The sequence below is a fragment of the Crocodylus siamensis genome, chromosome 1 (genome assembly GCF_052110815.1).
Source record: "Crocodylus siamensis isolate JL-2025a chromosome 1, ASM5211081v1, whole genome shotgun sequence".
NCBI classification, from domain to species: domain Eukaryota; kingdom Metazoa; phylum Chordata; order Crocodylia; family Crocodylidae; genus Crocodylus; species Crocodylus siamensis.
Window position 1 is genome coordinate 141,443,875 of NC_143395.1, and position 27,330 is coordinate 141,471,204.

Below are 27,330 nucleotides of genomic sequence, written 5' to 3' on the forward strand. Positions count from 1 at the left end.
AACTCTCTCAAAACGCATTTCTTTTGAAAAAAATATTCCAGTACTCATGTCCACCATTAATTTTAATTAGTGTTGCAAGTATGAAAAAAGTTAGTCAGAAACTGGTAATATATTTAAAGATGCCAGTTTTTTTTTCTGTGGATTAGGCTGGATGACTGTGCTAGTGGCATCTGAATAGAGAATTCAGATCACAATCAGTGTCATATTCACTACAACAATGCACGTTATTAAAATTCCTCTCCATTAGCAAGGTTAACCTCTGACAGACAGCCAGTAACTAAAGGGCAGCACAAATGACTTCCCAATACCCAGAATCACTTGGTTGACAACTGACGAGGGTAGTAAATTTGAGTGCCGATTTAAGATGTTATGAGAACAATATTTATTAACACAGTGGTTGAGGCTGACAGACACTACAGGCAGTACCTGGAAAGCAGCCGAGTATTGGTCTGAGATTTTCAAAAAAGCGCCCTGGTTTACTGGAGCTGTGAAAGTGGGCCTCCTTGGCTTCACGACCGTCACCATACCCATCTCCTATACCTATCTCTCTGAGAATTAAGCTTTAATTGATACAGTGTACTCCATTTATAAGACTATCAGATAAGTGCATAAAAATTTGTTTGGTTGCCTAATATGATGCCAGTCCCAGTTTGTTGCCTATTGCTTACATCATAGCATGTCTTAGTTATCTGCGTACTGGTAAGTACCTACAACATGTAGGCAGTGAGGCCCAAGAGTTCCTACGCACTTACATTTTAAACTTTTTGCTATCGGAAACCTGGAAGGATGATGTGAACTAGTTGGTTTGAGTTATTTCCACTTGCTTTCAAGGTTTCTAACAATAGCCCCAACAGTAACTAGTAGAAACCTCAGAAGTTGCAGAGGAGTTACTTTGGAGAAGAACATGACCTTTTAAGTTCCAAGTCTATATGGAGCACAATTTACATGAAGATCTGCTCTGGCTGACACTTCACACATAACATTTATAAGAGTCTGCTTCACAATTATCTGAGGGGCTGCAAGTAGAACAGATGCTGGTAAACATGTGTGCATCCCCCATACTGAACAGAAGCTACATAATTGGCAGCAAGATCATATTGTTTGGGTACGCAGAATTGTCAGTGCTGAGGGGTTCGGTAAAGAGGGTCTTGCAGATGACACCTGAGCAGCAAAGCAAAGCACTTATGTTTATTGACCTAAAATTCCTTGCTTCAAATGCATGCATTGCTAGAGTCTCTTTTTAGCAACCTTGAAAAGCAAATGTTCCATACAAAAGTTTGCTTTTCTAATGACCAAAAATTAAACTGCAGTTGCTTGGGGCTTGAAAAATTCTTAATGAGTAATTTTCTCTGGTGACAATGGGGAATTAGCTAAGAATTTCTACAGATTAATTCTAATCTTAGTAAAATGGTGTCTTCTTCACCCAGCAGACAATACTAGTGGCTGCTCATGTTCTTGGCTTTATCAAGTAAAAGCAGCATGAAATTAGCAAGACAAATGAGTTTAATCAATGTTATTCAGAATCCTGTACATGGGGCTGTGTATGTGTACAGGCTGGACTGCCAAGAATGGTTGGCTTACTGCTGCTCAGAAGAGCAGAGGACAATGCTACAGGTACTCAGAGCAGAGGCTACTAATACAGAAGATGAAAATTTTTTTTCAGCACAGGTTATCATCCCACAGCTTTTAACTGGCATCTCTTAGTAATATGTTAGGTGACATGTCTAACTATCACGCTTTCCTTCTCCTTTTCTCAGCTGCACATTGGTTACTTTCCCTACATGGTTTGTTTAGTGTCTGTGTACCTGTGCTAGAGAAGGCAAGGTCAGTGCAGCATAGCTTGAACTTGGAGCATAAGGTGGTGAGGTTTGCAATGGTTCTTGAAGACAAAAAAAGTGCTCTTGAACTTGACTTAGTAGTCTAAGGGAAGTCAGTTTAGGGAGCAGAGGACAGTCTGATGTGTTTGTTGTAAATCTATACTGATGAGGAGATGCATTGCTAAGTTTTACACTAGGTGGAGTTTCCTAAACAACCAAGACTTAATGGCCAGGCATTTACTGTGCTGCCATAGCCTAGGTGTTCTACAACAGCTTAGTGGTCAGCAAGGAATCCAGAAAGTACAGTACTACTAAACTAGACTGAATCAGTCATGTAGAGTCCTTAAACATAAGCACACAAAAATTCAGCATTTCTTTTGACAATAAAATACTGAACACATTCTCAACTTTATGATGGGGCATGTTGATTAGAAGTTCAGTGAACAAGTTGTGCATTAGAAAAAAAGAATTTGCAACTAAATATGCAGTAAACATTTCAACAAATTTCAATTTTATAACTCGATCTTGTTATAAGCACAGATAAAAGTTTTTTTTTTTTTTAGAAAAAGTCAGTACAAGCAGCAAGGATAAGAGGGGGAAAAAAGTCCATTAAAAATGCAACAAGCTGATATCTGTAATACAAGTTTGCTGATATACTTACTGTACTACTGGTGAACTTGTTCACATATGCTGTGATGACCCCAGATTTGCTACCTGTAAAAAGCTGACAGCTGTCTGGCACCCAAGCACAACTTGTTACCTTAGAGTGGAAAAATAAGATGAACAGAAAAATCAGAGAAAATTTAAAGCATCATTTCCAATACTCACTCTATTTTGCATTATACTTCACTATTTTGCCAAATCTGGTTTTATTATCCCCCAAATGTAATAAAATACCTGAGCCAGATACCAGTTCAATATATCTGCACTGGATCATGCATTTGCCATAATTTGAGAGCTGAACCAAAAGTGAAGTTCCGTTATGTCACTAAGAAGCACAGGACAGACCTACCATCTCAGAGGCTTCAGTTGTCAGCTTGCTGGGACTACAATTCTGGTCACAGCACCAGCCAGAATCTCTGCAGTAAAACCCATCCACATCCATAGTATGTTCCCTTCATTACAAACCGCCAAGCATTACTAGAACCTTACAGCTGAATTTTCCAGTACCTTAACCAGGGGATGCCAGGCCCAGGTAGTTATGAGGCTTTAAGTGCTCTTTCACGTAGCTCATGTACTCGCGACTTTAACATATTGTTTTATTATTTCTGTTCAAACAAAAGTAACTTGGGTATAGTGGAAGGCAGAATAAAATTTAAACGGCCCATAAATTTTTCCTAGTCTTGAGCTGAACTTTGTTTGGAAAGCTCTAGAAATTCAGGGCAACCTCCCTGTTAAAAGTACAGAGCAGCAGAATGAGGTGTATTCTAGAGAGGTTTTAAGGGGGAGAGGCATACACTGAAGCAGAGGGATTCAGTAGAGCAATAGTGGAACACTTGGAAGGAGGATCTAAGCATACATCAAGATTTTCAGTGGGATCTTATTAAATAGTGCTTTTAGGTTCATATGTAAAATATAAATGTAGCGCTTTGAGTAGTTCTTCCATGGCAAAACATAACATACACTCATCAGTTCAGTCCCTAAGCACAGCCAGGGTTAGACCTGGATGCAACTTTGTGTTTCTGTTTTCCTCCCACTATATGTATATTTTGAATAACTGGATTTAAAATCATTATAATTTTTTTTTTAAAGTCTTTAAGGACCATCATGGCAACACTGAAATAGAACCTTACACATCAGTGACCTTGGTTTAGGTGAAGTGGTATATCCATTCTAGCTCCCATTGACTATACACATGCTCTGGGAGTGGGGTGGGGGGAAGGGGCTTTAATTAGCGTGGCTCTAGGAGCTTCTCTAATTAAAGCTCCTTGAGCATTATATGCATCAGCATCTCTGTGCTGAAAAATGATGGCAGGGGCACTTTAACTAAAGCTCATTCAATGAGCTTTAGTCATAGTACCCCTGCCACCATTTTTCAGCATGGGGACACTGATACAAGTGATGCTGGAGTCTGCTGGATTGTGGTAATTACCATACTCCAACAGACTTCATTAATTGAGTCTGAGTCAATGCGTTGTAAGTACAGTGCCTTGAAGCAGCCTTGCTACACGTGTATAGGTGCCAGGGGGATGTGGAACGGTAGGGAGTCGAGAGGGGCCAGACCTGAAGTGGGGAGGAAGGGAGGGGCTAGACAAGGGGCTCTATCCCTGCCCACCCCCTGTCATTCTTGACGGTCAATTTGCTAGTTCTGTATTAAACACTGCTAACTGAAACCTCTGCTCTTAATTGCCAGAGCACCTTTTGTAAGCCTGACATAAAAAGCATTTCTGATTTTTAAAAGGTAAAAGAAAGAAAGATTTTTACCTGGTGGAACTGCGAACTCTGTATAAAGTTTACTGGGGGTTCACTTTGCTTGCTTTTTAGTCTTAAAATGTTATCGGCATATCCCCAACTCAGAATGGCTGACCACTGGATATCTGTACTATGCATGCTTCTCACACCTGTGGAAAAGGCAGGGTATATTCTCTCTTAAACAGATGACACAGTTGAACACTATGATAGCTACTCTCACACATCTAGAATGAACAGACAACATGCTTGCTTTAACAGGCCAGGATACTGTCCAAGATTTAAAAATGGATGGCTCCAGTTAAGCTCCTACTTTCATCTTTTGGGCCAAAAAGCAGCCTAATTTTCAGAAGCACTAAGCACCAGAGTTTGTTGAAATAGTGCAGATTTTCAATTTTGACCAGACTCTTCAGTGAAATTCAGAATTTGGAAAGGTGCGGGTTTGGGGGGGGGGGGAAGCTGGCAATATTAGAAGCATTTGTCACCCCACTCTGTGACCAACTCTACCAAGCAGCATCAGTGGCGTCAGTAGGACTTCAGGTGTTCAAAATTTTAGAAATACCAGGCTATCACATTAAGGCACTGAAAGTAAGAGCCTAGTTTAGGGCACTTATTTTAAAAATCCTGACTTATAAAATTGCTTTGGAGGCAGAAGACTAAGAATTATGAAAACTCAATGATATGATCTCAAAAGACAAAGTTAGCCTGAAATCAGAACAAAACTTCCTGCTTCAAAGCTTTACGGCTGTTTCTACTGCTCATGCCCTCACTTCCATGCTCTAACAGCTAGCTGCTCCTCCACTTCTCTTTCCCATGGTGCTGCTGCTCTTTTCACCTACTCATCCACTCAGTACTGCAACACCAAATCTGCTGGCAAGCTGTGGACTTCAGGGGAATGGGAGGTGGCCTATTTGCCCCAGAGATTTAAAGACCCTGGCTACTGTTGCCATAGTGTGATGTCCCCTGACCTTGGCTTATCTTGCCAGAGCACAGCCTGCCCCCACAAGCTATCATTCTGGTTCCCTCTTTTAAGTTGGCACCCTGGGCTAGTGCCTTGTTTGTTCACCCCTAGTTGGGCTATTGATATTACATATACCTGGATTTACCCTTTTATTCTGCCAAGAACTATAAATAAGACTGAAAGTTCATAGAGTTTGCTGGAGGACAAGCGTGGCATGGTCATTGGACCTCATATGCAATTCTGATGCTGGGGCTTACTGACCTTGTTCTTTGCTATATATCATCAGAAGGCAGAATTTTCGGGAGAGACCACAGATAGCTCTAGTTGGCAGAGCTTGCAAAGAGCCAAACCTCTCCCCATGTGGCTGACTAAAACAAACAACAGGATCTGGAGAGCTTGGGGAACCAACATATTCACCCCACTTCAAACCTTTTATCCAAGGCAAAGGACTCTAGAAAAAAAGTAAATAAAATATAAATTAAAAACAGTTCAGCAGAGTGAAGCTATTTAAGGAGGAGAAAATCAAAGTCAAAACTCCTATGAATGATTCAAGTCTTACACTGGTTTGTACATTTAAAGCTATATTTGAAAAACAAATAGGAAAAAAGAAATTTTGACCAGACTCTTCAGTGAAATTCAGAATTTGGAAAGGTGCGGGTTTTGGGGGGGTGGGTGGGGGGGTGCTTTAACTAAAGCCCATTGAACAAGCTTTAGTTAAAGCATCCCTGCCACCATTCTAAAGAGCAAAATGCTAACACATGACCCAGTGGGCAGTTTAATTAAAGCAGCTCCAGAGAGTTGCTCTAATTAAAGCACCCCACCCTCATCCCAGAGCATGTGAAAGACATTCATCCTTTACTTAAAGTTAGGAGTAGCCAGTTAGCTGTGTTAGTCTGTAGTCAGGGAAGAGGCAGGGCAGGCTAGCACTTTAGAGACTAACTGGTTCAGAGCACCACAAGGTTTTGTAGGCAACAGCTGACTTCATATTATGGGAATGGACTCCTGACAAAACAGGGAGTTTTGAAAGCTCATGACTCTGAACCAACTAGACTCCATGGTACCACCCTCCTCTAACTGCTCCTTTACTTAAAGGCTGTTACTATGAAGTGAAAAAAGATCATTTTTCCATAGTTATTTTTGTAAGAGGCAAGGAGGAGACTCTCTCGATGCTTCTAATCTACGGTCACTTTTACTGTGGGTAACACTTCTTACAGAAAGACACGTGAGCATGCACTCTGGTACTCTGTGGTGCAGAACAATATTCTCTTTTTCTGTTGTGCACAGCGTGGGAGAAGAGGCTACACTCCCTTACCACACATACTCTGGCACTAGGATAGGGAAGAATAAAATCAATACAAGGCTCTTCCTCTATAAGCTTGGGGCCCTGCAAATCATCATGCTAGTCCTGTGCTGATGTACATAATCATGAAATGTCTTAATCATGGAGAGAATATTGTGCCAGTGCTTTGCCTTAATACAGTCCAAGTACAGCTGTTCCGCTTAATTATTCAGATGTGAGCATCAGGGTGCAGTAATTATAGTCTATGAATGCTAATTGAGCAATCCTGCGAATCAAAATGACATACTGGATATACTATTTCTTTAGCGTGCTCCCTGGTTTCTCTGAAAGCAAACTGCACTAATAACCCCATTGCAGCAGGAAGTTCTCCTTCCATTATGAGCCTGGACCCCGGTCTGCTGATGTGCGCTGTGTAGAACAACTGACGAGGTGTTTGTCCGTATGTTTTTATCATGGTTTCCAAAGCTCTTCTTTGAACAGGATCTTCAACAGCAGAAACATCCATCCCAAAGTATGTCTACAAAATAGTAAAAAATTTTTCATGATAAGTCATCCTGACTCCTTATACTGCAATAGGGCTCAATTTTTTTTTAATTCTTCAGCTTAACACAAGAAGAGAAGAGAGGCAAGTTTTCCATGTCCCTCTGGTCCCTAGCTGCCAAAACCCCAAATCCATGCATCCTTCCTCTCATTCTGTGTATATGCCTTGGTTTGTGCTTCAAGAAGTGGTCGCTATGGCAAGCTTAAGTTGCTGTGCAGAACTGCAATTTTTTTTATATGCATGTTTTTAAAAAACGAAGGCTATTTTAAATACCATATTTTACTATGAACTCCTCAACAATTATAGAGAATTCAGTTAAACTAGCAGGAGAGCACCTGGCTTGACAAGTGTTATATTACTCTTGCATGAAGCTATTCAAATGCAGTCTGAGCTGAAAAAGTAAGTTTTAGGAATTCTTCTGCAATTAATAAGTCCCTTTGTTCTCTTTTCACCACTGCCCTAAGTGCAGAAACTTTGGAGGGTAACACAAAGCCTTAATAGTGCAGTGAAGCTTAAATGGAGCACCAGGTAGCAGGAGAACATATCTAAGGAACAAAGAATGATTGTACAGGAGGGAATAGGACAAACGTTTTGTTCTATGACACTGAACTTTATTCATGTCTGCTGCAGCTTTTGATAGTCTGCCAAAATGAAAGGCTTCTTTTTGAAGAAACATAAAGCAGAGGCAGACACCATTTCTGGATAGTATTAAACAATGGTTGAGTGCCCAACAAGAATGAAAGACAAAATAAAAAAAACTCAAGCATTGTTGAACTTCATATCAAACACTATAATTTAGCCAATCCATCCTGAACACTGAATGCCCTTGCTGTTTTTTGCTAGTTAACTTTCAAGGGAGCCTGCATAATTCAGATGTTCTCCAAACAATCATGTTGGACACTTTTCCCATCATAAGATTGTATTATGAATAGCCAACTTGACTAAGAAGATACTTACAGCAGGATGGAAAACATTTATAGCCTGAACTGAAGCCTTGCCCTTCTGCTTATATCCAAACACCAAATCTATCCAATGACAGATTGTCTGGGAAACATGGTCAGACTCCAAAGTCTGACGATGAATCAGGATGAAGAGACGAGGATCATTACGTGCCCACGGTGGGAGATTGACATGATTAACTCTTTCACCATTCTGTCGCACTCCAAAATCAAAACCTATAAGCATAAAGTGGGTTTATATTTTCAGTTACTAAAATAGCAAAAGAAATACCCAACCAGCTTGCAAGCACACAGCGATCGGGTACTTCTCATGATGTAAATCATCTCCAGGAACCTTCTCCAGAACTCTGCATTAAATAGCTTTTGTGGCACACCAAAAACGTATATGAAAATTATGAGTTGATGATCCAGAGAAATCTGTACCCTTTTAGTATTATTTCTCTTACTGTAAAGCACTGTGAAACTATAAAGCTTTTCAGTACTTTTGTAAGGAACTTGTTTGAATAGACTTCTTGCTGGAAACACAGTAACCTGCTTCTCATCCTTGTCACAGAAAAGATCCAACCATACTATAGAATTTCATGTGTAATATGACAGCTGTAATATCAATGCAAGAAGCTGCAGAACCATGAGATATTTCTGACATATCCTAGATGCCTTGTGCTGCATACATATATTCAAATAATCTGGGAGGAATTCTCCCAGGTTTGTTCTCCTAGTACGAAAAAACATATCCAGAGTCACATGTAGACACTTGAATGCTGAGGTCCTTAGGACTGGAGAGCCTGCAGTGCTGACACTGTACACACTGTGCAGCCAGGGAGGGAGCCCCTGTGCACACATCTCAGCGAGCTCTGCAGGCTCTCTTAGTCTGCCTGGCAATAGATGGTAACAGTGCACTCAGAAGCCCCAGTTAGCTGATCCAGACTGTCCATGACAGGCCTGTGTTTCCCTGCAGCATAATGTGGGGATTGTGAAGAGAATGTGTTCTGCTACCTGCTGGAGCAGCAGAGTCCAGTAAATGAAAAACTGCCTCTGGGAAAGATGCTGGAAGACTGCTCTGTTTTGAGAACAGCCACAACGTATAGGGTGCAGACAATTTCTGCAAAGTGTTATGAGTCACAGTGTTACCCTAGACCAAACAGAAGTTCACTGTTGGTTCCAGGGGGCAGGGAAATCTAGCTGCAGCTGGGAGCCTGCAGCCAGGTTCCCATAACAATGGGCTCTCTGCCAGTGCTCACTGTTTTCAGAATGTGAGAGGAGAAAGGCAGCAGAAGGAGCTTGTTCGTGGGACTCCCCAGCCAGTGCTGAAAGGTGGGCTGGGTGAACTGGAGCCCCCACCACCTTGGGGTGGGTGTGTATAAAACACCTTTGCTCCCTTTCCCTCCCTCCCATTCTGAAAATAGCATCAGGCTGGGAATGCTGCAGCCCAAGTTACAGAAGCTGCTACATTTTGAAACGCCTTCATCGGACACCTCATGCAATGAGGAGTCAGATTTTCACCTGATCAGCCATTTTGAAAGCTGTCTGCAGCCATACACTTGTATTTGGTCACAGCTTTCTGTGCTTTTTTCTGTGTCACAGTTTAAACTGCTTTTTGTGGCCAGATCGGGTGAAAATTGTCACTTCTTTCTGTGCTCATACAGACATTTGCTCTCCCAGGAGAAAAACTCTCCAAGGATTGATTTAACCCTGGTTATTCCCAGGTTATTTTTCTCCTGGAGTGGCCATTTTTACTGTAGGAGAAAAAGACTGAACATCTGTACACTTGTGGTTTCTCCTGGGGGAGCAGCAACTCTCCCAAGAGAAAATGAATGACTGTACAAGGCTTTAAAATTTTCACTACATCTGATACGATCTCTGTCCAGAGTACTACCAAACTTCCACTATTCTATGCAGTTTCAGCCAGGTTTCAGATATGCATTGTTCACAGACACACACCTACTTGTTTTCTACCTAACACTGAAAGGCCAATTTTCTACAGAAAAAAAAACTCACTAAAAGCCCTTTCTGTATGGGATATTTTATGCTGATTCAACAACCTGCTTCCTCCATCTTCTTACAGCATTGATCCCTTTCACTGAGTTCTTCAGTGAATTTGGCAAGGAAATATGAACAGTAAAAGAGATTCAATCTTTTTAAGTGCTGAACACTACAGTGAGAACCTGAGTACCCTCAACTCCCAATGTTTAACAGAAGTTGCTTGTCTTTATACCTTCTTCCATATTCTAATAAAATAAGATATAAATTCACTCATGTTCAACATAACGAGAGAAAGCTGTATCTGACTGATACTGTCAGAGTACTCTGGGGACCCAAAACCATAAATAGCTGAAAAAAGGAACATAAGTATTTATAGTAGACATTACTTCTAAGAGTAATAGGTAGGGTGTTTTAATTACTATACTTACCACGCATCTTTTCAGTTCTTTCATATTCAAATGGGATTATGACAGTGCAGCTCATGGGCATGATATTTGGATTTGAAGAACTAAAATTGTGACTACAGTGGCCCAGCCAAACTAAGGCTCTGTGGGTTCATAATGTCAATACCTGAGACCAGTCAGGTTTTCCCCTCCAACACCCTGCTTAGTGGACAGTTAAAAATTCAATAGCTTGGGAAAGAACTGATCACACACAGTTCTCAGTTTCAACCTACAGGTAAGTCCTTGGATGTTCAAAAAAGGTAGTGCCCAGTTGATCTTTACTATACCTTCTCTGTTAACTAAAAACTCTGGGAGGTAGAAAAATTCTGGGATTAGCTCCTTTACGTCAGTCATAGATTCGTAGGATGAGAGACGCCAGGTTGTATTGGTGGAGTGAAAGGTTCTGTCTGGGATGTCAAAACTCTGATCTGCAAAGAAAACCCAAACTGAGTTTGTTACACTGACAGGAGGAAATCATAACACTACCTGCACATTTGACATTTCAAAGAGTCACCTTTGCCCCTTTCATTCCATTAATCAAATCTGAGCAGCTAGAGCCTTTGTATCCCAGTTAGAAAGCTGCAGAAGATTTAGACCATTGTGAGGGACATGCATTGTGGGCACAAATATTGTAGGCTTTCCTGAGGAAAGCCTCAAAATGGGTCTGCTCTCAAGGTAGGGCATATTTTAGAGATTACCACACACAACAATTTCACATTACTGTTGATCAAGAAAAAAGGCACACTCTGGAAGCAACTTCCTGGTTCAGAGGCTAGTCTCTTGCCAGAGGCAGAACTGGGTGGGGTAGGGTGATGGTATAGATGCACCTCATTCAATTCAATTCCTCCTCCACAGCCTGGGTCTGGCAGGACCGGGTTCTCAACTTGTCAGGTGCTAATGGCTGCCTACCTAGCCCAATCCTCCTGGAGTCAGGCTGGCTGCCCCCTCTTAAGCCCAGCTGTCAGTCAGATATACCTGCTGCATCCTGCCAGCACCAGAAGCCAAGGGCCTGATCCTGACTGCATTCCTTTCTCTAAAATCTCCACCATACATTTCCTTTCACAAGTTTATCAAGATGGAGTTTAATTACATTTAAACAGAAATGTCTTACCTTGATAGGCTAAAAACATTTTAGTAAAAGGAGGTAGTCTGACAAGGAAGTGAAGTACAGTTCCACTGTTGGAGTAATGAGAGCCATAGTGGTAAGGTTGAACAGGGGGCATTGGGTCATCCTCTCGAGCTCCTTTACGGTATTCCTCTTCCAAGTACTAGAGTAGGAAATACATGTGAAGAAGCCTAGGTGCATTTTCATCTTCTGCCTGCTACTTAATTTTGCCAGAGTTGCTACTAAGGGTTAGAGGGAGATAAAACTTTCACACTTCACTGGTGCTACCTCTTGCAAGAAACTGTTCTGCTTTCCTTCAATATAAAATTAACTTTTCTACAGAGAGAACAACCTACTCTATTTTAAGTGAATATTCCATCTATTAATTACATCTTAGCAAAATATAAGCTATGGTTTTCTGCAAAGGTACTGAAATGGTTTATCTTATTTTCCATTTGTAGTTAAGTCTTGTTTGACATGAGTTTAGCTAACCTGATGCTTGCTATCTTTTGGTCAGAAACAGATGACTTATGGCTTAGATCAGGCTGTCTTTGCAGCTTTAAAAAGAAAAAACCTTGGAAGCATTATGCAGGAACTCGCATCCAAGATGCTTTATCTAGACCTTTATATCCAAAAACCTAATCTTGGGTGTGGAAAGTTTGAAGGGACAGTGCAAGTTTTCAGAAGGAAAGCTACATTTACTCAATTTTCAGATATAACTTACAAGCCTAGGTCATAATTTCAAGAGAAACTGAGGCCCCTGCCAGATGTGCAGGTAAAGGTGCAATGGGATCTGATGTGCGAGCCACTCAATCACATCTTCTGCCATGCACCTCTTGCCATGCACATACGGATATTGTGGGACTGCTTATCAGATCCTACCATGTCTTATTGCTGGTGCAGGGGGAGCCCAGGATCATGATCACAGAAAGTAGCAAGTTTGTGGGTGAGTGCCCCCTCAGCTGATGAAGCTCACAGCCACTGGGAGCTGGCAGATGACAGGACTCCTAGCTGTAGGGGCTCATCATATGCTCCCATAGCTGGGAATCCCAAGAGCTGATCCAAGCTCCCCACTGAGGGGACACACCTGACAACATGTTCAATTAATGGTCCAAGTCCCCAGAAGCACCACAAGGTCAGGTTTTTCCACACATTTTAAAAACAAGCCTTTGCATATATATGCAGATGCAACTGTAAGGCCCACATTTTGATGAATCCAGCCTCAAGACATTCTCTATGGACTTTAAAAGGCACCAGGAACAAAGTTCTATTTATAGGGTCAACAAAACTATTTAACAGCGACAGCAGGCAGTGCTAGTGGGGTAATATAACAGCAGTAGCTTAAATGATTAGTTCTAGTTTTCCAATTGCATTGATCTTCAGTGAAGCAGCACTTACATTTACGGCACACTTAGTCTAAATGACTAAAGATATTTGAAGGCAAACATAGCTGTTGTATATTAGTAACGTAATTTTTACATTATGGAAAGCACCGAAATTTACATATACGTTTCTCTAGCTTTTTCAGTCAGTTTCGTATATTAGAAGTGATAAATAATGAATTCAATAACCATGATATATTAAAAGGGTGCTAAAAAGTGCATTATGATTTGTAAGATTACGCTGATTTTGTGTCGATATTTTTGGGTACACAGAGACAAAAATATATGAGCAGAATCCATCCACATTGTGGAGAACATTCACAGGACCTTAACATTGAAAATGAAAATCCTTCAAAACCCAGATTCTCATCTATGGACACATATTATACAAAGTCTCCCTCTTATTTTGGTTTTAAATATCAGATGCATACATGTAAAAATTTAATATTTTAAAAGTACCTTATAGGTATCCACATAACGATCTTCCTTTTCTTTAGACTGTACAGCGATAGGTTTGACTAAGTTTCTGAAACAGGAAAAAAAAAAAAAAAAAATGAAGAAATGGTAGGATGTCATTAGCAAATTCATTTAGATACAAATTAACCATCATGGAAACTAATACTTTTAGGTTAAAAGCCTAAAAGGACTAAGGCAAATCCTAAGAAAAAAATACAGTAAAAGCTCTGTTATCTGGCATCTCCCAGGCATGGGGGATGCTGGTTAATCAAATATTCCAGTTAATCAAATGTGCACTGTCTGGTGCACTCCCTGGTGTCAGTGTTCCAGGGGACAGGGAAGGGAGCCCTGTGCAGGCTGCTTTGCCCTGGGCCGTGGGCTGAAGAAGTGGCAAGAACTCTGCTCGCGGCAGCAGTAAAACCTGGAAGTGGTACTTTCGGTTTTGCTTTTGCTGTGTCCCTCAGATGCCGGTTAATAGAGTTTTCCAACTAATAAAGTGCTGAGTAACACAGCTTTTGCTGTATTACAAATAGATTAGGGAAATAAGTATTTATGTGAGGTTAGGGGTAATGACAAACTCATTTATACACAGACTATAGAAAATGGTTTTCTGGAATGAGAAGCATGAACTTCATCATGTGTCCATGCCAATGCACCTCACTCCCGACTTGATGCAGCACCTTTTTAGATTAAGGCCTTAGCTGCATGCAGGAAGAGAACCAGTTTTAATGAAAACACATTTTTAAATCAATTTAGTTTTAAGCAATACTCATATAGGCACTCTTAAATCCGCTGTCAAGACATTGCTTGTAGCTGGAGAAAATTGCTCATAGAATTAATTCTGGTTTTGGTTAATCTTCCCTGGAGAATTAACCATAGACATGCCAAAAAATGAAGTCTTTATGACTCTACAGATTGTAAGTTCAGGATAGTAAATATAGAAGCAGACCTAGAGACTACTGCAATATCAAGTAGGCTTTTAAAGTTAAAACAGGTGAGCCATTTACCTATTAAGAGCCACTAATTTACTAGACTGAATATATTTCACATCAACCTTCCTAATCAAGTTTGCACATAATTTATCACAGTGCCGAGAATAGCTTTTTCCAACACAACTAGGTAGCTGAATTACTTGAAAATAAGTAGTTTCACATATCATATTACCTATAAACAGATGGATCATTCAGGTCCAGAGTGTCACTGGTATAGTCAGAAAGGATAAATGGAAACACTGGATATTGCATGAGATCATTAAAGGAACGGCCAGCATGCTTATTTAAATGAGTCAGATATTCAAAATTAGTAATCTGTCCTGTGTACCACAAGTGGGTCAAAGCAGTAATATTTCCGTATTCCAAAAGGTTAGGCAGGTTATTCGTTAAGATGCTGTGGTACACATCATCACGGACCTAAAAAGATAGAAATAGTGTTAATAAAGTGCCATGTTTTATATTTAAAAACAACTAAGTTTCCTTTCTATACAGTAAGTTCCTCATTTAGTAAGGTTGTGAAGGCCTGCTGTGGGCAGCACATTAGAAAACTGACACATGTAAAAGAGACTTATTTGGCTTAGTCTCATTGTTTGAGAATGGGGGGTAACAGATTTGCAGGCTTGCCAAAAAAATTAGCTCCTCCCCCTGAGTGGTACTCCAATCCCCTTCCCCTGCATGATCTGGTGCTCTGCTTTCTGCCTTACCTGCTGCATGTCCCCTCCCCCGTCTGCTACATGCCACACAGAGGCAGCCTTGTGTCACTTTTGGCATGCATGCTTCAGGCTGGCTACTCCTGTTTTAGAATACATCTGTGATACAGTATCTAATTTAGAAGCTTGATGTGACAGACTACAGGGTTATGGTAATTTTTCTGTGTTAACTGTGCTCATCTTGTAATAAAATTGTATGTCTCAGTTTCCCCCTAGCTAACTTATTGGGGGGAGGATGTGGAGAGAGTAGGTTAGAGATGGTGAAGTCAGAGTGCCTAGGTGCCAACTGAGACAAGATGGACCTCTAACATCAGGATTTAAATTGCTTTGCTGTGTTAACAAAGTTGGGATGGCTGGTGACACCCAAAAGGCTCCAGGACAGCTGAATGAGATAGGTATGGCAATGACCAGAGCAGGCAGGAAAAGGAGGCTGAGGCAATCTAAGGAGAGAGATTAGGGAAGCAGCTTTGGGACTTGTGGATGGGCAGGTTGGAAAAGGAATAGCTGAGTAACTTGGGGGTACTCAGAGCTCTGAGGGCTGGATTAGGGACAGATGACTATTTAACCCTTTGGATAGGAAAGGGTCTTTTGGTTCTGTGACATTTGCTCCAATAAATGTCTTTATTGAAAAGGACCTGTCTGTTTTGCTTCTCCCCAGTAAGCAGCAGAACTGGAAGCTAGCTCCTTGAGTCAAGGCCAGGAAGGTTTGGAGTCCAAAAAGCCAGGATCTCAATGGGAAGAAGCCATGGCTCCCCTCCTCAGCTCTAGAAGCCACGCCTGAGCTGGTTTGAGGGTATACACTCAGAGCAAACAGGTTAGAGTGGTTCCAAATAAGCAACCCACCATGGGCGGGGTGGGGTGGGGGGCCTCTGTGCCACCCAGTTAAACCATTAACTCGGTCTGTGGTAGTTCATAAAAAAATTCTCGTAAGCCTACTCATAGCTCTCTTTAAATTGTGAACTCATGAATACGTATTGAAGATTGAACATACACATTGAAGATCTATCAAAACAACACTATATTACTCTGCATTAATAATGATTTACCTTTGTGTTATCAAAAGCTAAAAGCAAAGTTCTACCGTTTGTCAGAAATATTTCCACAGCATTGTCTCTTAACTGCCACCAACGCCTATGAACTTCCTTAATTTCTTCATATGTCCAAGAAAAGGATGCTGGTTCAGTTTCCCCATGAAAACTCTGAAGGGTATAACAGATACAAAGTGATTGCTAAGTAGACTTCAAGCAAACACACAAAACCAAAAAAAATTAACCCTTTAAGTTTTGTCAGGTGTATATTTATACTGTATACTGCAGGTGACCAAACCATGGCTTGTGAGCTGCATATGGATCCTGGGCAGTTTAAAGCAGTTACTGAAATACATAATTTAATGACAAATTGTCCTTTGACCTGGAGCACTGCGTACAGATCAACTCTGGGGCATGCACATTGCAAAAGCTGCAGGTCCTAGAGCTCTCAAGCCATGTCAAGATTTCAGTTTGTAGCAAGGAGGATTAGGAACTTTGGCCACCTTTCCTATGTACTGTAAATTAATTTTCTGAATAAAGTAGTTAAAGATTTTTTGTACTATAAGACAAAGCTTGAAGAATGCTTATGCAATAAATGTTAAAGAACTAATTGGTGTACAAAAGATTTAATTATAAATGAAATTATCTTATTGTTCATCTAGTAGAACTTTTGGTTTTAATTAGTTCCATTTCCATGCAAATAGAAGGTATTGGTAGGGATAAAAGTTAGCTCAAATTTCATTATAAAAAGGTAATGAAAGCTTTGTTTCATTACAAAGTTTCACATTTCAAAAATAGCATACATATATTATTACTAGAATGCCTACATTCTAAGATTCTGACCCATGACTAAGATTCCTAAGCACTATAGCATAAGTTAATAAACCACCACATATATTAGCCAAAAAGCTTTGTCAAAATATCCTCTAACATACTGTGTTTCTGAACTATTATTAACAACCCATGAATTGGAATCTTAATACAATTTGAATTAAATTAGTCTTATGATGATTATAAAGTTCACAAAGGTGTTCAGAGTCGCGTTTTAGAAAATTTAGAAAAAGGTAATCTTACTCACAGAATTTTCAATTGTATCAGAAGCATTGTCTTGAACAAAATACATTCCACATTTTCCTGCAGAGAGGAAATGTTATATAAAAACAGTAACACGGCTGATTTACTGTTAGTAATCTGTAGACAGCACAACCTTTTACTAGAAATGCATTTAAAAATCTTTTGACAAGTATTTAGTAAATCCAAGTAGTGCAGTGTGCAAGCTAGAAAAGGAAGGCCAAACTAAGTTATTTTAGTAAGGTGCAACTCCAGTGAAGTAAATATCAATACAGAGTTGATGACTACTTTATGCTTGGAATGCTTGTGCTAGTGATTTTAGAGACGTACTAGAAGTTTAACTTAAGTATGATAATGGAACAAAAACTAATTACTCAACTTAAACTGTGATATAAATTAGTGCCTATATAGTCACATGGCAAAGTAAAACCATGCAAAACAACAGTTTAAGTACTCTACTATTCATAAATCTTTACTAGGAGTGCTATATCTAAGTCAAACAACTGTGCTGATGTTATCAAATGCATACATATTACATGCCTGGCCAAAAACGGGTTGTATACGCTTTAGAAAATTCAGAAAGTAACAAATAGGAATTTATTTATTTAATATAAAACTTATAACAAATTATAAATAGAATGCATATACAAATTACATGTAACATTTTTTCTAAATACTCTAGAATGCATTAAATCTACTTCAAAAAATAAAACTTATTGCAAAAACACGTAGAGAAGTTTAGTCAACCATTGACACAATTTCACTTACCTAACAACAGTTCACCAGCTGTCTCTCGAGAGGGTGCCACACTAATGCATCTTCGATTAACTCTGAAACAGACATGAACAATAGCACCACTTCAGATTTTTATCATTTCTAATGTATATCCAATGTTAGCTGCTTCAAATACTACAAGTACATTAAGTGGAACAACTGCATAATTCAGACACTTGCTGATGTTTGCTAGAAACACTAACAAGATTCAATACAATAGTTATCGTGGTTATTTCCAAAAAAGGGAAATCACCAAGTCTGTACCACCAGTCACTGCATGTAGGGCCAAAACTGCAAAATGGTAACTACCATTTTCACAGAAAAGTCAGAATTAGAAGTGAAACACTCTGTATACATACTACAATCTTACATTATTCTACTAAATTTTCTGCTTTGAACAAGCAGACACACACAAAGTGATATATGTGCATAAATATTCCTTGTTAAAATATCAGATTGAAGTTTCTCTCATGGCTGCCTGCCATGAACAGACGGGCCAAAAATGTTTCTTTGGGAAAGTCTTTTTGCTTGTTCAAAGCTTACCTTATATTCTCACTTGCTGCTTTGTCTTTGACAGTGGAAGAGTGAGAGGAATGAGTTTTGTCTTCAAATAAGTAAGACAATGGGGGTTTGATTACCTCTATTAAAAAAAGAAAAAAGCAAGTTAAAAATAGTTGCTTGCTTTCATAAAATCAGTCAGACTTAACATTAAGGATAACCTTACCCTCCTGTTTCTGCCTGTCTGGGAGAAGGTATTTATTTGGTATGGTCAAATAGCACCTCTGCAAACGGCGTCTTTCTCTATTTGGGCCTTCTGTTGGATCCAGTTGCCAAGATGTTGGATAGTAGACAGGGTCATACCAAAGTGCTCTGAAAATTTAAATATTTTAGCTTTTAAGATGCCCAGTTAATGTATCTGTTGTACAACTTTTCAATTCAAAATAATTAAAATATAACTGCTAAAAACAAATATTTATTTCAAAGGGTGCTTACAAATGTTCAGGCCCCACTCCAACTCATGGCACTTTACACATAGCATCTTGAGTTAGAGCAAAAGACAAAAAGAGATTGTCCAGTGGAAAAAGCACAGTGGGTGTGTCTACATGTTTATTAATGCGCTTTAGGTAATGGGCATTAATCTAGTATATCCACTGTAAGATACTAAAAAAATGTGGATTAGCCTATTTTAATGGGCATTAGCTGAAGAGCATGGTTTTTTGTGACGCTTTCATGTGCATTAAGATAGGCTAATATGCATTTAAAGTCCACATGTAGGTGTGTCCAGTGAACCCTGTCTAATACAGAATCTGTAAAAGCCAAAACCTGCTCAAGTTGGAAAGTTTGTATAGTCCCAACCTGCTTTATAGGAATTGTGTATATGTGATCTGCATAAATTGAAACCATCTAGCATAGAACAGGAAAGAAAATTTGGGACCCATTTGTAGAATCATCCTGTATATTACAGAAAGTAACTACCTATTTTGTGCAAGGTGTGAGCACAGGGCCAAGAGAGCAGCTGAGCAGCAGAGAGCACTGAGCAGAGGGGCTGGGAAGTTTCCCCTAAGAGGCAAAAACCTGCCCAAGCCAGAACTTTTCACAGTCCCACACGATTTTGTCTTAGACTGGTTTCACTGTGCTATCAAGATGATGCTGTGAAGTTTCATACTACATAAATATTTAATATTGCTGGTTTTTAAATTGATGTTAAATATTTGGTTTGTAATAGCAGCATGCAGTACTTTAGTTGAAGTTCTATATTTCCTTATGTGGTTTAATTCATTTTGCACCACAAATAAAAAGATACAGTTTACGCCAGACATTAATTGTAGGCCTATAGTGTTCTTGTACTTTGCTACTCTGCCTTTCAGACAAAAATGACCATTTCTTCTTCTTCTCTTCCCTGCAGTATGTACATCAAAATACACCCGGCAAATTGTCTAATTATTTAAAAATCTAGAAGTGTCATTTGACTGTCCAATTAAAATATACAGGAAAACAGAATCATTTTACAAATCTTAAAAACAGTTGAAATATTTTGGAAGAACAAATCATATTAACCTACTCCTGCTTTCAGCAGCATCTAGAGGCAATTTTAATTAATTGACAACAACACTCTTGACTCAGCAATGAATATAGAATAGATACTTAAGGTCAGCAATACAAATTTACAAGGAAAGTCACTCACCTATCATGTGTAAGCTGCTGAACAAGTTCCTGCCAGTGTCTACTGGCACTTAAGTCTGCCTTATATATACCCCTAATATGCTGAATCACCTTCTTTCTTTCCATCCCCTGAGAGAGGGAGACTGTTTGGGTGATGTCTGCAGCTATTTTGGAAATATCTTTTGACTTTGCATCCAGCCGTTGAAAGAGACTAAAGGAAAAAAAAGGGTAATATGGACTAGATTATAAAATGCTTAACAAACGCTTTGAAAATTGAAGACAAACATATGAGAAATGGTTTGCGAAGTGAAGTTAGTTCTGCTCTCAGTACCTGGGGTTCCCATTATGGCAGGCTCGCTATATTCATGTCCTCGGGACTACGGACAGACATTCAAAAAGCCTGAGCCTGAACTGATTCACTGTTTGAAGGTCAGTCTAACCTGCAAAGTTTGAACTGATTTCGAGGTGGATAGACATTCCCTTTTTGTTCCAGAAATGCAGGCACATTCCTTCAGTGGCTCAGGCTAGAAACCAGGGAGCACTAGAGCAGCCCTCCCTTTCTTCCTAGGGTACTGAGCTGAGCGGGGTGGGGCACAGGAAGGCCCCAGCAGGACCCTCTGATTAGGGAGGGATTTCTCTCCTCCTGGTCAGCAAGGGAGCCAGCAGGGATTTACAAAGCACTGAGTTACACAGGGAGCACTAATCACCCCATTAACAAAACAAAGGGATCTCTCATTAGTTCCAGCTCTTCTTAAACCACTATTTCCAAGGAAGGAATGGAGGAACATTACCAGCTACCTGTTGATTAGCTCCAAAGAGCTCTAAGCAGACACTGTCCTGTCTGCCTTTGTCCTGTCTCCCACTGCATGTACTGTAGCCAGCATGTGGTATACTAGCTAATGCTGAGAGGCGTCTGTGTAAGGTAGAAGGGAGGGGGGAATCCCTGCTTCAGCAGGGAGTGGGGGTGGGAAGCAGGAGGAAGCCAGGTAGACCCTGCTGTACCTGCAGTCCCTCCCAGAGCTGCAAGCCAGGGAGTAGAGGGGAGGGGCCAGCCCAGCTCTCTGAAGCATATAGCCCTGCCCAGACCAGAGAACATGCAAGGATGCTGGGGGTGTCTGATTTAACTTAAACCAGGAAGGGGTCTGGGGCAGACATTACATAAATTGGTTTGACCCAAATTAGTTAAGTCTGATACTACCATCAACCAGGTTTCTCTCAAACCGGTTTCAGCCATTTTCAAACTAGTTTATGTGCACTGAACATCTGTTCTGTTACAGGTTTAAACCAGTTTCTGATCACTTCAACTGGCTTATGTATGTCTGTCCCTAGCCTAGGAGTACAGTCAGGATTTCTCCCGAGACAAAAGCTGGGACTCTACAGGATACAAACCCATTGTCCTACTTAGTACCTGAGAAGAAAGTATCCAAGATAACACTTCATCCTGGGACAATCAAAGCTAATTTGAGTTAACTACCAGTCATTCCAGGTACAAGCTGCATGTGTAAAGGGCTATGCCATTCCCAGGTTTTGACCTGGTTCAATCAGAACCAACTCAATGCAATGTTTGCTTTTACCTTCAATCATGGCTAACTGGTGCCACCTTAGTTGGGGGGGGGGGCTGTGCCCCCTTCAGCAACCAGTCAGCAACTGGGGGGCCAATCTTGCTGACCAGGAGGAGGGTGGGTAGTCCCCCCATGGCTGATTGCGCCAACCGGGAAGTGGCCACTCCTAGAAGTGGCCATGGCATTTCATCCAGTGCTCCTACTCCCCAGCCAGCACTCGCACAGGGGAGTGTGTGTGTGTGGGGGGGGGGGGCAGCACCAGCACTCTTGCCTGCCCCCCCCCACCCATTGCCTAAGCAGGGAGCATGGCCTATCAGGGGGTGCACCAGCACTCTCAGGGGGTGCATGTGCACCCCCCACGTTGCCACTGCCTTCCATGATTCCTTAGATAGGGTGTGGACAGATGTAACTTTCGAAACTTTTCAACATAATGGGCTTCAAAACATTTAAAAAAGATGCCAGGCACACGCGCAACCCATCAAGCAGCTATTTGCAGTGGCATACTACATGGGGCTGCAAAACCCTGTGGCTCACTCCTGTCTCTCCACCCCTCTCGTCCCCACCCCTGCTGTTACCACCCTCTTCTGCTCTCATCTTTAGACTGTCAATGCTGCTCTGAAGCTGCCATTTTCCCCAAGGCTCTGGTCCACCCCCAAATAAGGTGATAGGAGAAGAGCTGATGTCATTGGGTGCTCTCCTGCACCTCATCCTTCACAGTCCCTAGGCATCGTCCACTGCAAGAACTGGAGATCCTCTTGCCCTCTGCCAGAACTGGAGAGATACCAGGGACGGAGGGGTGGGGTAGAGGGGTGAGGGGGGCTAGAAAGCATTGCAATCCTGGGTATAGCACTGAGAACACCTCCATTAGGGGTGGGAAAGGAAACGGGAAATAGAGTGGCTCCTGCCTACAGCAGGGCTCTAAGCTCCTCAAGTGCTGGAAGCCCCAGTGTATTCTAGGCACCGCTGACACTGCTGTTTCTGGGACATGGGGGTGAGGAACAGGTGCAGCAGTGCCTAGGGTACGGGAACTTGATGCAGCAGTGGTAGCAGCTAGGTGCAGCGACCAGCAGTAGGAGAGAAGGAAGGCTGTTGCCAGCCTGTCAGACAGTCTACCCAGCTCTCCCCGCCTTCCCCTCCCAGGGAAAAGAACTGAGCACAGTGGGATTCTGGAGGACCCTGGGTCTTCTATTCCCATGCAGACGTAACAGGAAGTGAAGTGCTTCAAAGAAAGCAACCCATTTCAAGAGGAAATATTTTGGAGTGCTTCAAAGGGATGTATGTCTAGTCTTCCAAAGAGTATCAAAGGAGTTTAAAATGTTTTAATGTTACATCTGTCCAGATCTTCACTAAGTAAATTGCTCTCCTTATCCTATACAAAGAGTATTGAATATGGCCATTAAAAGGAAAAAAATAAAATCAAACCAGCTATAGGTAAAGAAAAATTCTGAAGAACATACATAAACCAGAACATAACGTGACTGAAGATATTGCTAAAAAATTAAAAACACTCTGAAGTGTGAATTGCAGTCTACTTGAGTGACAACCTAAGTTCTCAAAATCATCCTAAACTGTAATTTTGAAATATTTCTCTGGAATGAGTGTTCCTGACTGCTCTGGTCCTTTAAGCTTGATTAAGAGTCAGGGTGGTAAAATAAATCCCACTTCAGAACACTAGAACTCAGTGAAAGAAGCAGGATTTGTTGGATAGTACCTTATTGAACCAACTTTATTTGGCAGAGATGTTAAAACAAGCTTTCAGGCTTCCTGCATATTCCATAGTAATGGCTACAAATACTACTAACTCAGTGTTTCAGGTCTGCCATAGGTCTGGCTTCCAGGAGAGTGTGGTTAGGATGAACACAGAGCACAGTCTTGTGAGGATTATGGGTATCACTGCCAGTAGGCAACTTGGGCATTGCTATAAAACAAACAGGTGGGAGGATTGAGAGTTTAGAAATGTTTATTAAGCCCTTATCCTCCCCACCCTCTTTCCCCTGCCCCACAAATAACTTAAGAGTAAGTTTGAGTGTAGTGAGAGGAAGTACAGAGGTGTCTTCAAGCCTTTGTTTATTCCTGGATGGCAAGTTATGCACTACATCTAGGAGGAACAGCCCAGAATCGCATTCTGCATGCTTAAAGGTTACAATTTCATTTTTGCAGGCAGCATATATTTCAGCGCTTTCAATACCTATTTTCATGCATCTTATCTGACCAACTGCTCTGGGCTACATTTGGCAATCAGTGAATGAATTCATGAATGCTTGGGACAAGGTTGTACTCCCCTTCTACCAAGAGAGAGTTCCATTAAGATGTACTCGTGGCTCTCCACAAAAAGAAAGAACGCTCAAGCTATAACTGAAATATGGATCATTTGGCTGCAAGACTTTCACGCAGAGAATCTGAAATATTTAATTCTCAAGTTGGTGATCAGTTAAATCAAAAGATCGCAAGTCAACTCACTAAATTTAGGCATAGAATAGATTCATACACCAATATCTTATGATTTGATAGTTGAAGGAAACTTGAGCCCCAGTCACAGAACATGTAGGGCAAGCTCCAAGAATTCAGAAGAATGATCAAAAGCTCTCCTTTTGCATTAACTGGAAAAAAAAAAAAAAAATCACAAAAGAAAAACAAATCTCTCTCAGGTATTTACTTCTGGGCAAAGATCTACATGTAGTATTTTGGAAGTTACTAACTTTTAGCAGTACTACAAGTTCTTTGATATGTAAATTCTCTGAACTACACACTTTACTTACCTACATGCCATATGATTTTTGCATGAAAACATCCTTTTGCTGATTAAGTCTTTGAACACAATGAGTATGTAAAATCTTAAGATTATTTTTAAAAATGTATGCTACTGCATTTTAGCAAAATGCATGATGGGCTGATATTAAACATTCATCCATATAAAAGTTTCTACAGTTTTAATGAAGTTTATGACTTATCCATGCATGGTTTCTTATCTGGGACAGTGGAGGCCAAACGTCTTCGTATGTATGCCACAAATTCTCTCAATTTTTCTGGAGTGCTACTCCAATCTCTCTCTCATCTGCTCTGCTTTTTTCTCCTTGTCCAATTTGTTGCTTTTTTCTTGTCCAATGTGTTGCTTTGCTTTCTATTTCTGCCCTACCTGCTGCTGTCTTACTTGTCTGCTCCCTAATCTGCTGCATGTCACACACCGGGGCTGCCTGTACCACTGTGGCAACTGTGCTGCAGGTTGGCCACTCCTCATCTACAAATTCATTAAACAAATCTTGTCTGACAAGACTGACCTCAAGCTGACTTAAGATTTCACAACTGTATGTAGGAGCTGTCTTGATGATGTGTAACAGGATTTGCAAGGCAGTCTTTTGCCTGGCTAAAGTTTTTACACGAGATAAAAAGCTTTTTAGTTTGGCCAAACATATTTGGGCATGTAAGATATATTCCAGATATGAAAAGGGAAAAACAGCTAAATGATTTTATGACTACTGCAAAGATCCCATTAGTTTATAACAAGAGACTTAAAATTAAGTTATATCAAATCAGCAGGAATCTACAAAGCTTTTAAGAGTTTACAAAATGGTAAGACAAATATAGCAGAATAGTGGGTTAATCAAGTCTGATTACAATGACATGTGCCATACTCTTAATTACAAGGTTCACATGTAGAGAAAAACATTGTGACAAATACAATAGTTAGTTTTTAATTGAAAAGAACAAATTTACTTAGGGTTTTTTTGCTTTTAAAATTGTACTAAATAAACAATGTAATGCTCTGAAATTTAAATAATACTGTTCTAAAATTAGTGAAAGCTATCAGAATGTGTATACCTACAATCAAGCCATTTTAATTACAGTGCAATAAACTTTCCATTTTTGTTAATTTTAAACTCTTCTATAAAGTATATGTGGCATTTTGCAATGAGCTGTGTGGAACAAAGAACTCTTACAAAGATCTTACAGCCCTTTTAATAAAGGCACGTACTTTTGCCGATTGTTAGTCATAGTCTTCTCCCAAGCAGCTTTGTTCACACCTTCTTCTGCCTCGTACTTTTTTTGATCCTGAAAGAAAGAGGGTTATTTTAAAACTAGAAAGGTCTAGATTTTTGCTTGCCTAGTCAGCTTGAGTGTTCTATACCCGATTTATTAAAACATTGCATCTAAAACAAATTAAACAAGCCACTGCTCTCAAAGAAAGGTCTGCCCACTCATGTCTTCTCATCTCACCTATTGAAGTGATTTAAACCACACAGCATTAGTTTTCTGTTTTAGGAACACTCCCCTGCCAAGACAGAAAAGTTTAAGTGGTTCATGTTTTGAAAATCATCATAAACCACTATAAACTGGCTTGCTTTTTTTTTTTTTTAATTTTAATTGAAGGCTATCTAAAACAACATAATGAAGACTGATTTTTTTTTTTTTTTTTTAAGTAATACTTCTTTACCCATACCTCTTTCATAGCTTTAATGATGTCTGGTTTTAGCGGTGCAGTGGAAGGAATGCTTTTATACCCACAAGATTTCAATGCATCTACAAATGTTCTTGCTGATTCTTGTTCTTCTTCCGTCAATTCATCCTTGTGATCATGCATTAAGTCATACAAATAGAGGGCTAATTTAGGTCCATGCTAGAGGAGAATAAGAAAGTAGTTATTCTCAATATTGGACAACAGAACCCTAAGCACTCACTTAAAAAGCTATATGTTTTTACTGAATTATTTTTTCTAGTGCAGGTCTTCTCTGCTAATTTTGGTGATATTTCTGGATTTTCCCACTCTTAATTTGCTGAAATCCCAAGAAATATGGAGAAAACTCATTTTTTGTATTAACAGACAAAAATCATGGGCAGAAAAGCCTCCAGAGTTTAACCCTTAAATAAAGGCAAATTTCCTAAGCATGGTTGAGGCCCTTGGAAAGCTAAATGAGAATTTCTTGTTACATTTGCAGTGTTCAGTTTCGCTTCTTTAGGGCCTTGTGCTTATTTCAGGACATGGGTACCAGAGATCTCATGTTTTATGTACCCAAGATTTTGGCACTTGCACAACTGACCATAGTCAGAATTGAGAGGAAAAAAAAGTGTAAGCGAGTAAACTTTCTGTATTCAGCATGGGGCGCCCAACCTAAGCCATCATTGCTGAATTAGTCTTCTCCCTGCATCCCTAAACTTTACTGGGATCTTATATCCACAATGGAAACTTGCACATGATCAGAAATACATAAAAGTTTGTTGATCCTTGATGACCCTCCTTTACTTTAGAGACTCTCTGTTCTACTATGGCTCAGTACCTGGGATGTAGACATATTTCCTAAAAAACACCATTCTAAATGGATGTCATTTCAGATTCAACCTTCAGCCTGTTAATTATATTCAGTGAAACATCAAATATAGAAACTGTGACAACGCAGCCAAAGGACCTTTGCACTCTCGTCAAACCTGGCAATGTAACGGTATTTCCATCCATAGGGAGTATACCACTAATTCCAAATTCCACTTTAAGAAAATCTTCAGAAGAGAGTTTAGAACCATACTGGTTGAAAACTACTTTAAAAAAAAAAAAGTATAATTTAAATTACAGTTTTAGCATTCAGTTTAAGAATTCCAGTAAATTCAGCTCAAACACCAGCATAAGCTATCTTTATGCGTTTTCTTAGGCCATATTTATCTTGTCCCTTCTTTTTTCAGATTA

The 27,330-nt window shown here is 40.2% G+C and overlaps 1 protein-coding gene across 3 annotated transcripts in view; it reads right to left on the minus strand.

The window, feature by feature from the left end:
* The window catches only part of LYST (lysosomal trafficking regulator), a 124,150-nt gene that overhangs the window by 7,323 nt on the left and 89,497 nt on the right, over window positions 1-27,330 (minus strand). For all 3 annotated transcript variants that reach the window (XM_090044584.1, XM_090044594.1, XM_090044574.1), the window contains exons 32-48: window positions 26,095-26,271; window positions 25,630-25,706; window positions 20,117-20,305; window positions 18,656-18,801; window positions 18,475-18,571; window positions 17,926-17,987; window positions 17,165-17,220; window positions 16,105-16,257; window positions 14,521-14,765; window positions 13,360-13,426; window positions 11,525-11,681; window positions 10,701-10,841; window positions 7,986-8,203; window positions 6,774-7,004; window positions 5,449-5,638; window positions 4,242-4,378; window positions 2,479-2,577 (exon numbers count right to left, since the gene is read on the minus strand). In XM_090044584.1, the coding sequence (XP_089900710.1) occupies window positions 2,479-2,577; window positions 4,242-4,378; window positions 5,449-5,638; window positions 6,774-7,004; window positions 7,986-8,203; window positions 10,701-10,841; window positions 11,525-11,681; window positions 13,360-13,426; window positions 14,521-14,765; window positions 16,105-16,257; window positions 17,165-17,220; window positions 17,926-17,987; window positions 18,475-18,571; window positions 18,656-18,801; window positions 20,117-20,305; window positions 25,630-25,706; window positions 26,095-26,271 (2,442 nt within the window). The remainder of the gene's footprint in view (window positions 1-2,478; window positions 2,578-4,241; window positions 4,379-5,448; window positions 5,639-6,773; window positions 7,005-7,985; window positions 8,204-10,700; window positions 10,842-11,524; window positions 11,682-13,359; window positions 13,427-14,520; window positions 14,766-16,104; window positions 16,258-17,164; window positions 17,221-17,925; window positions 17,988-18,474; window positions 18,572-18,655; window positions 18,802-20,116; window positions 20,306-25,629; window positions 25,707-26,094; window positions 26,272-27,330) is intronic.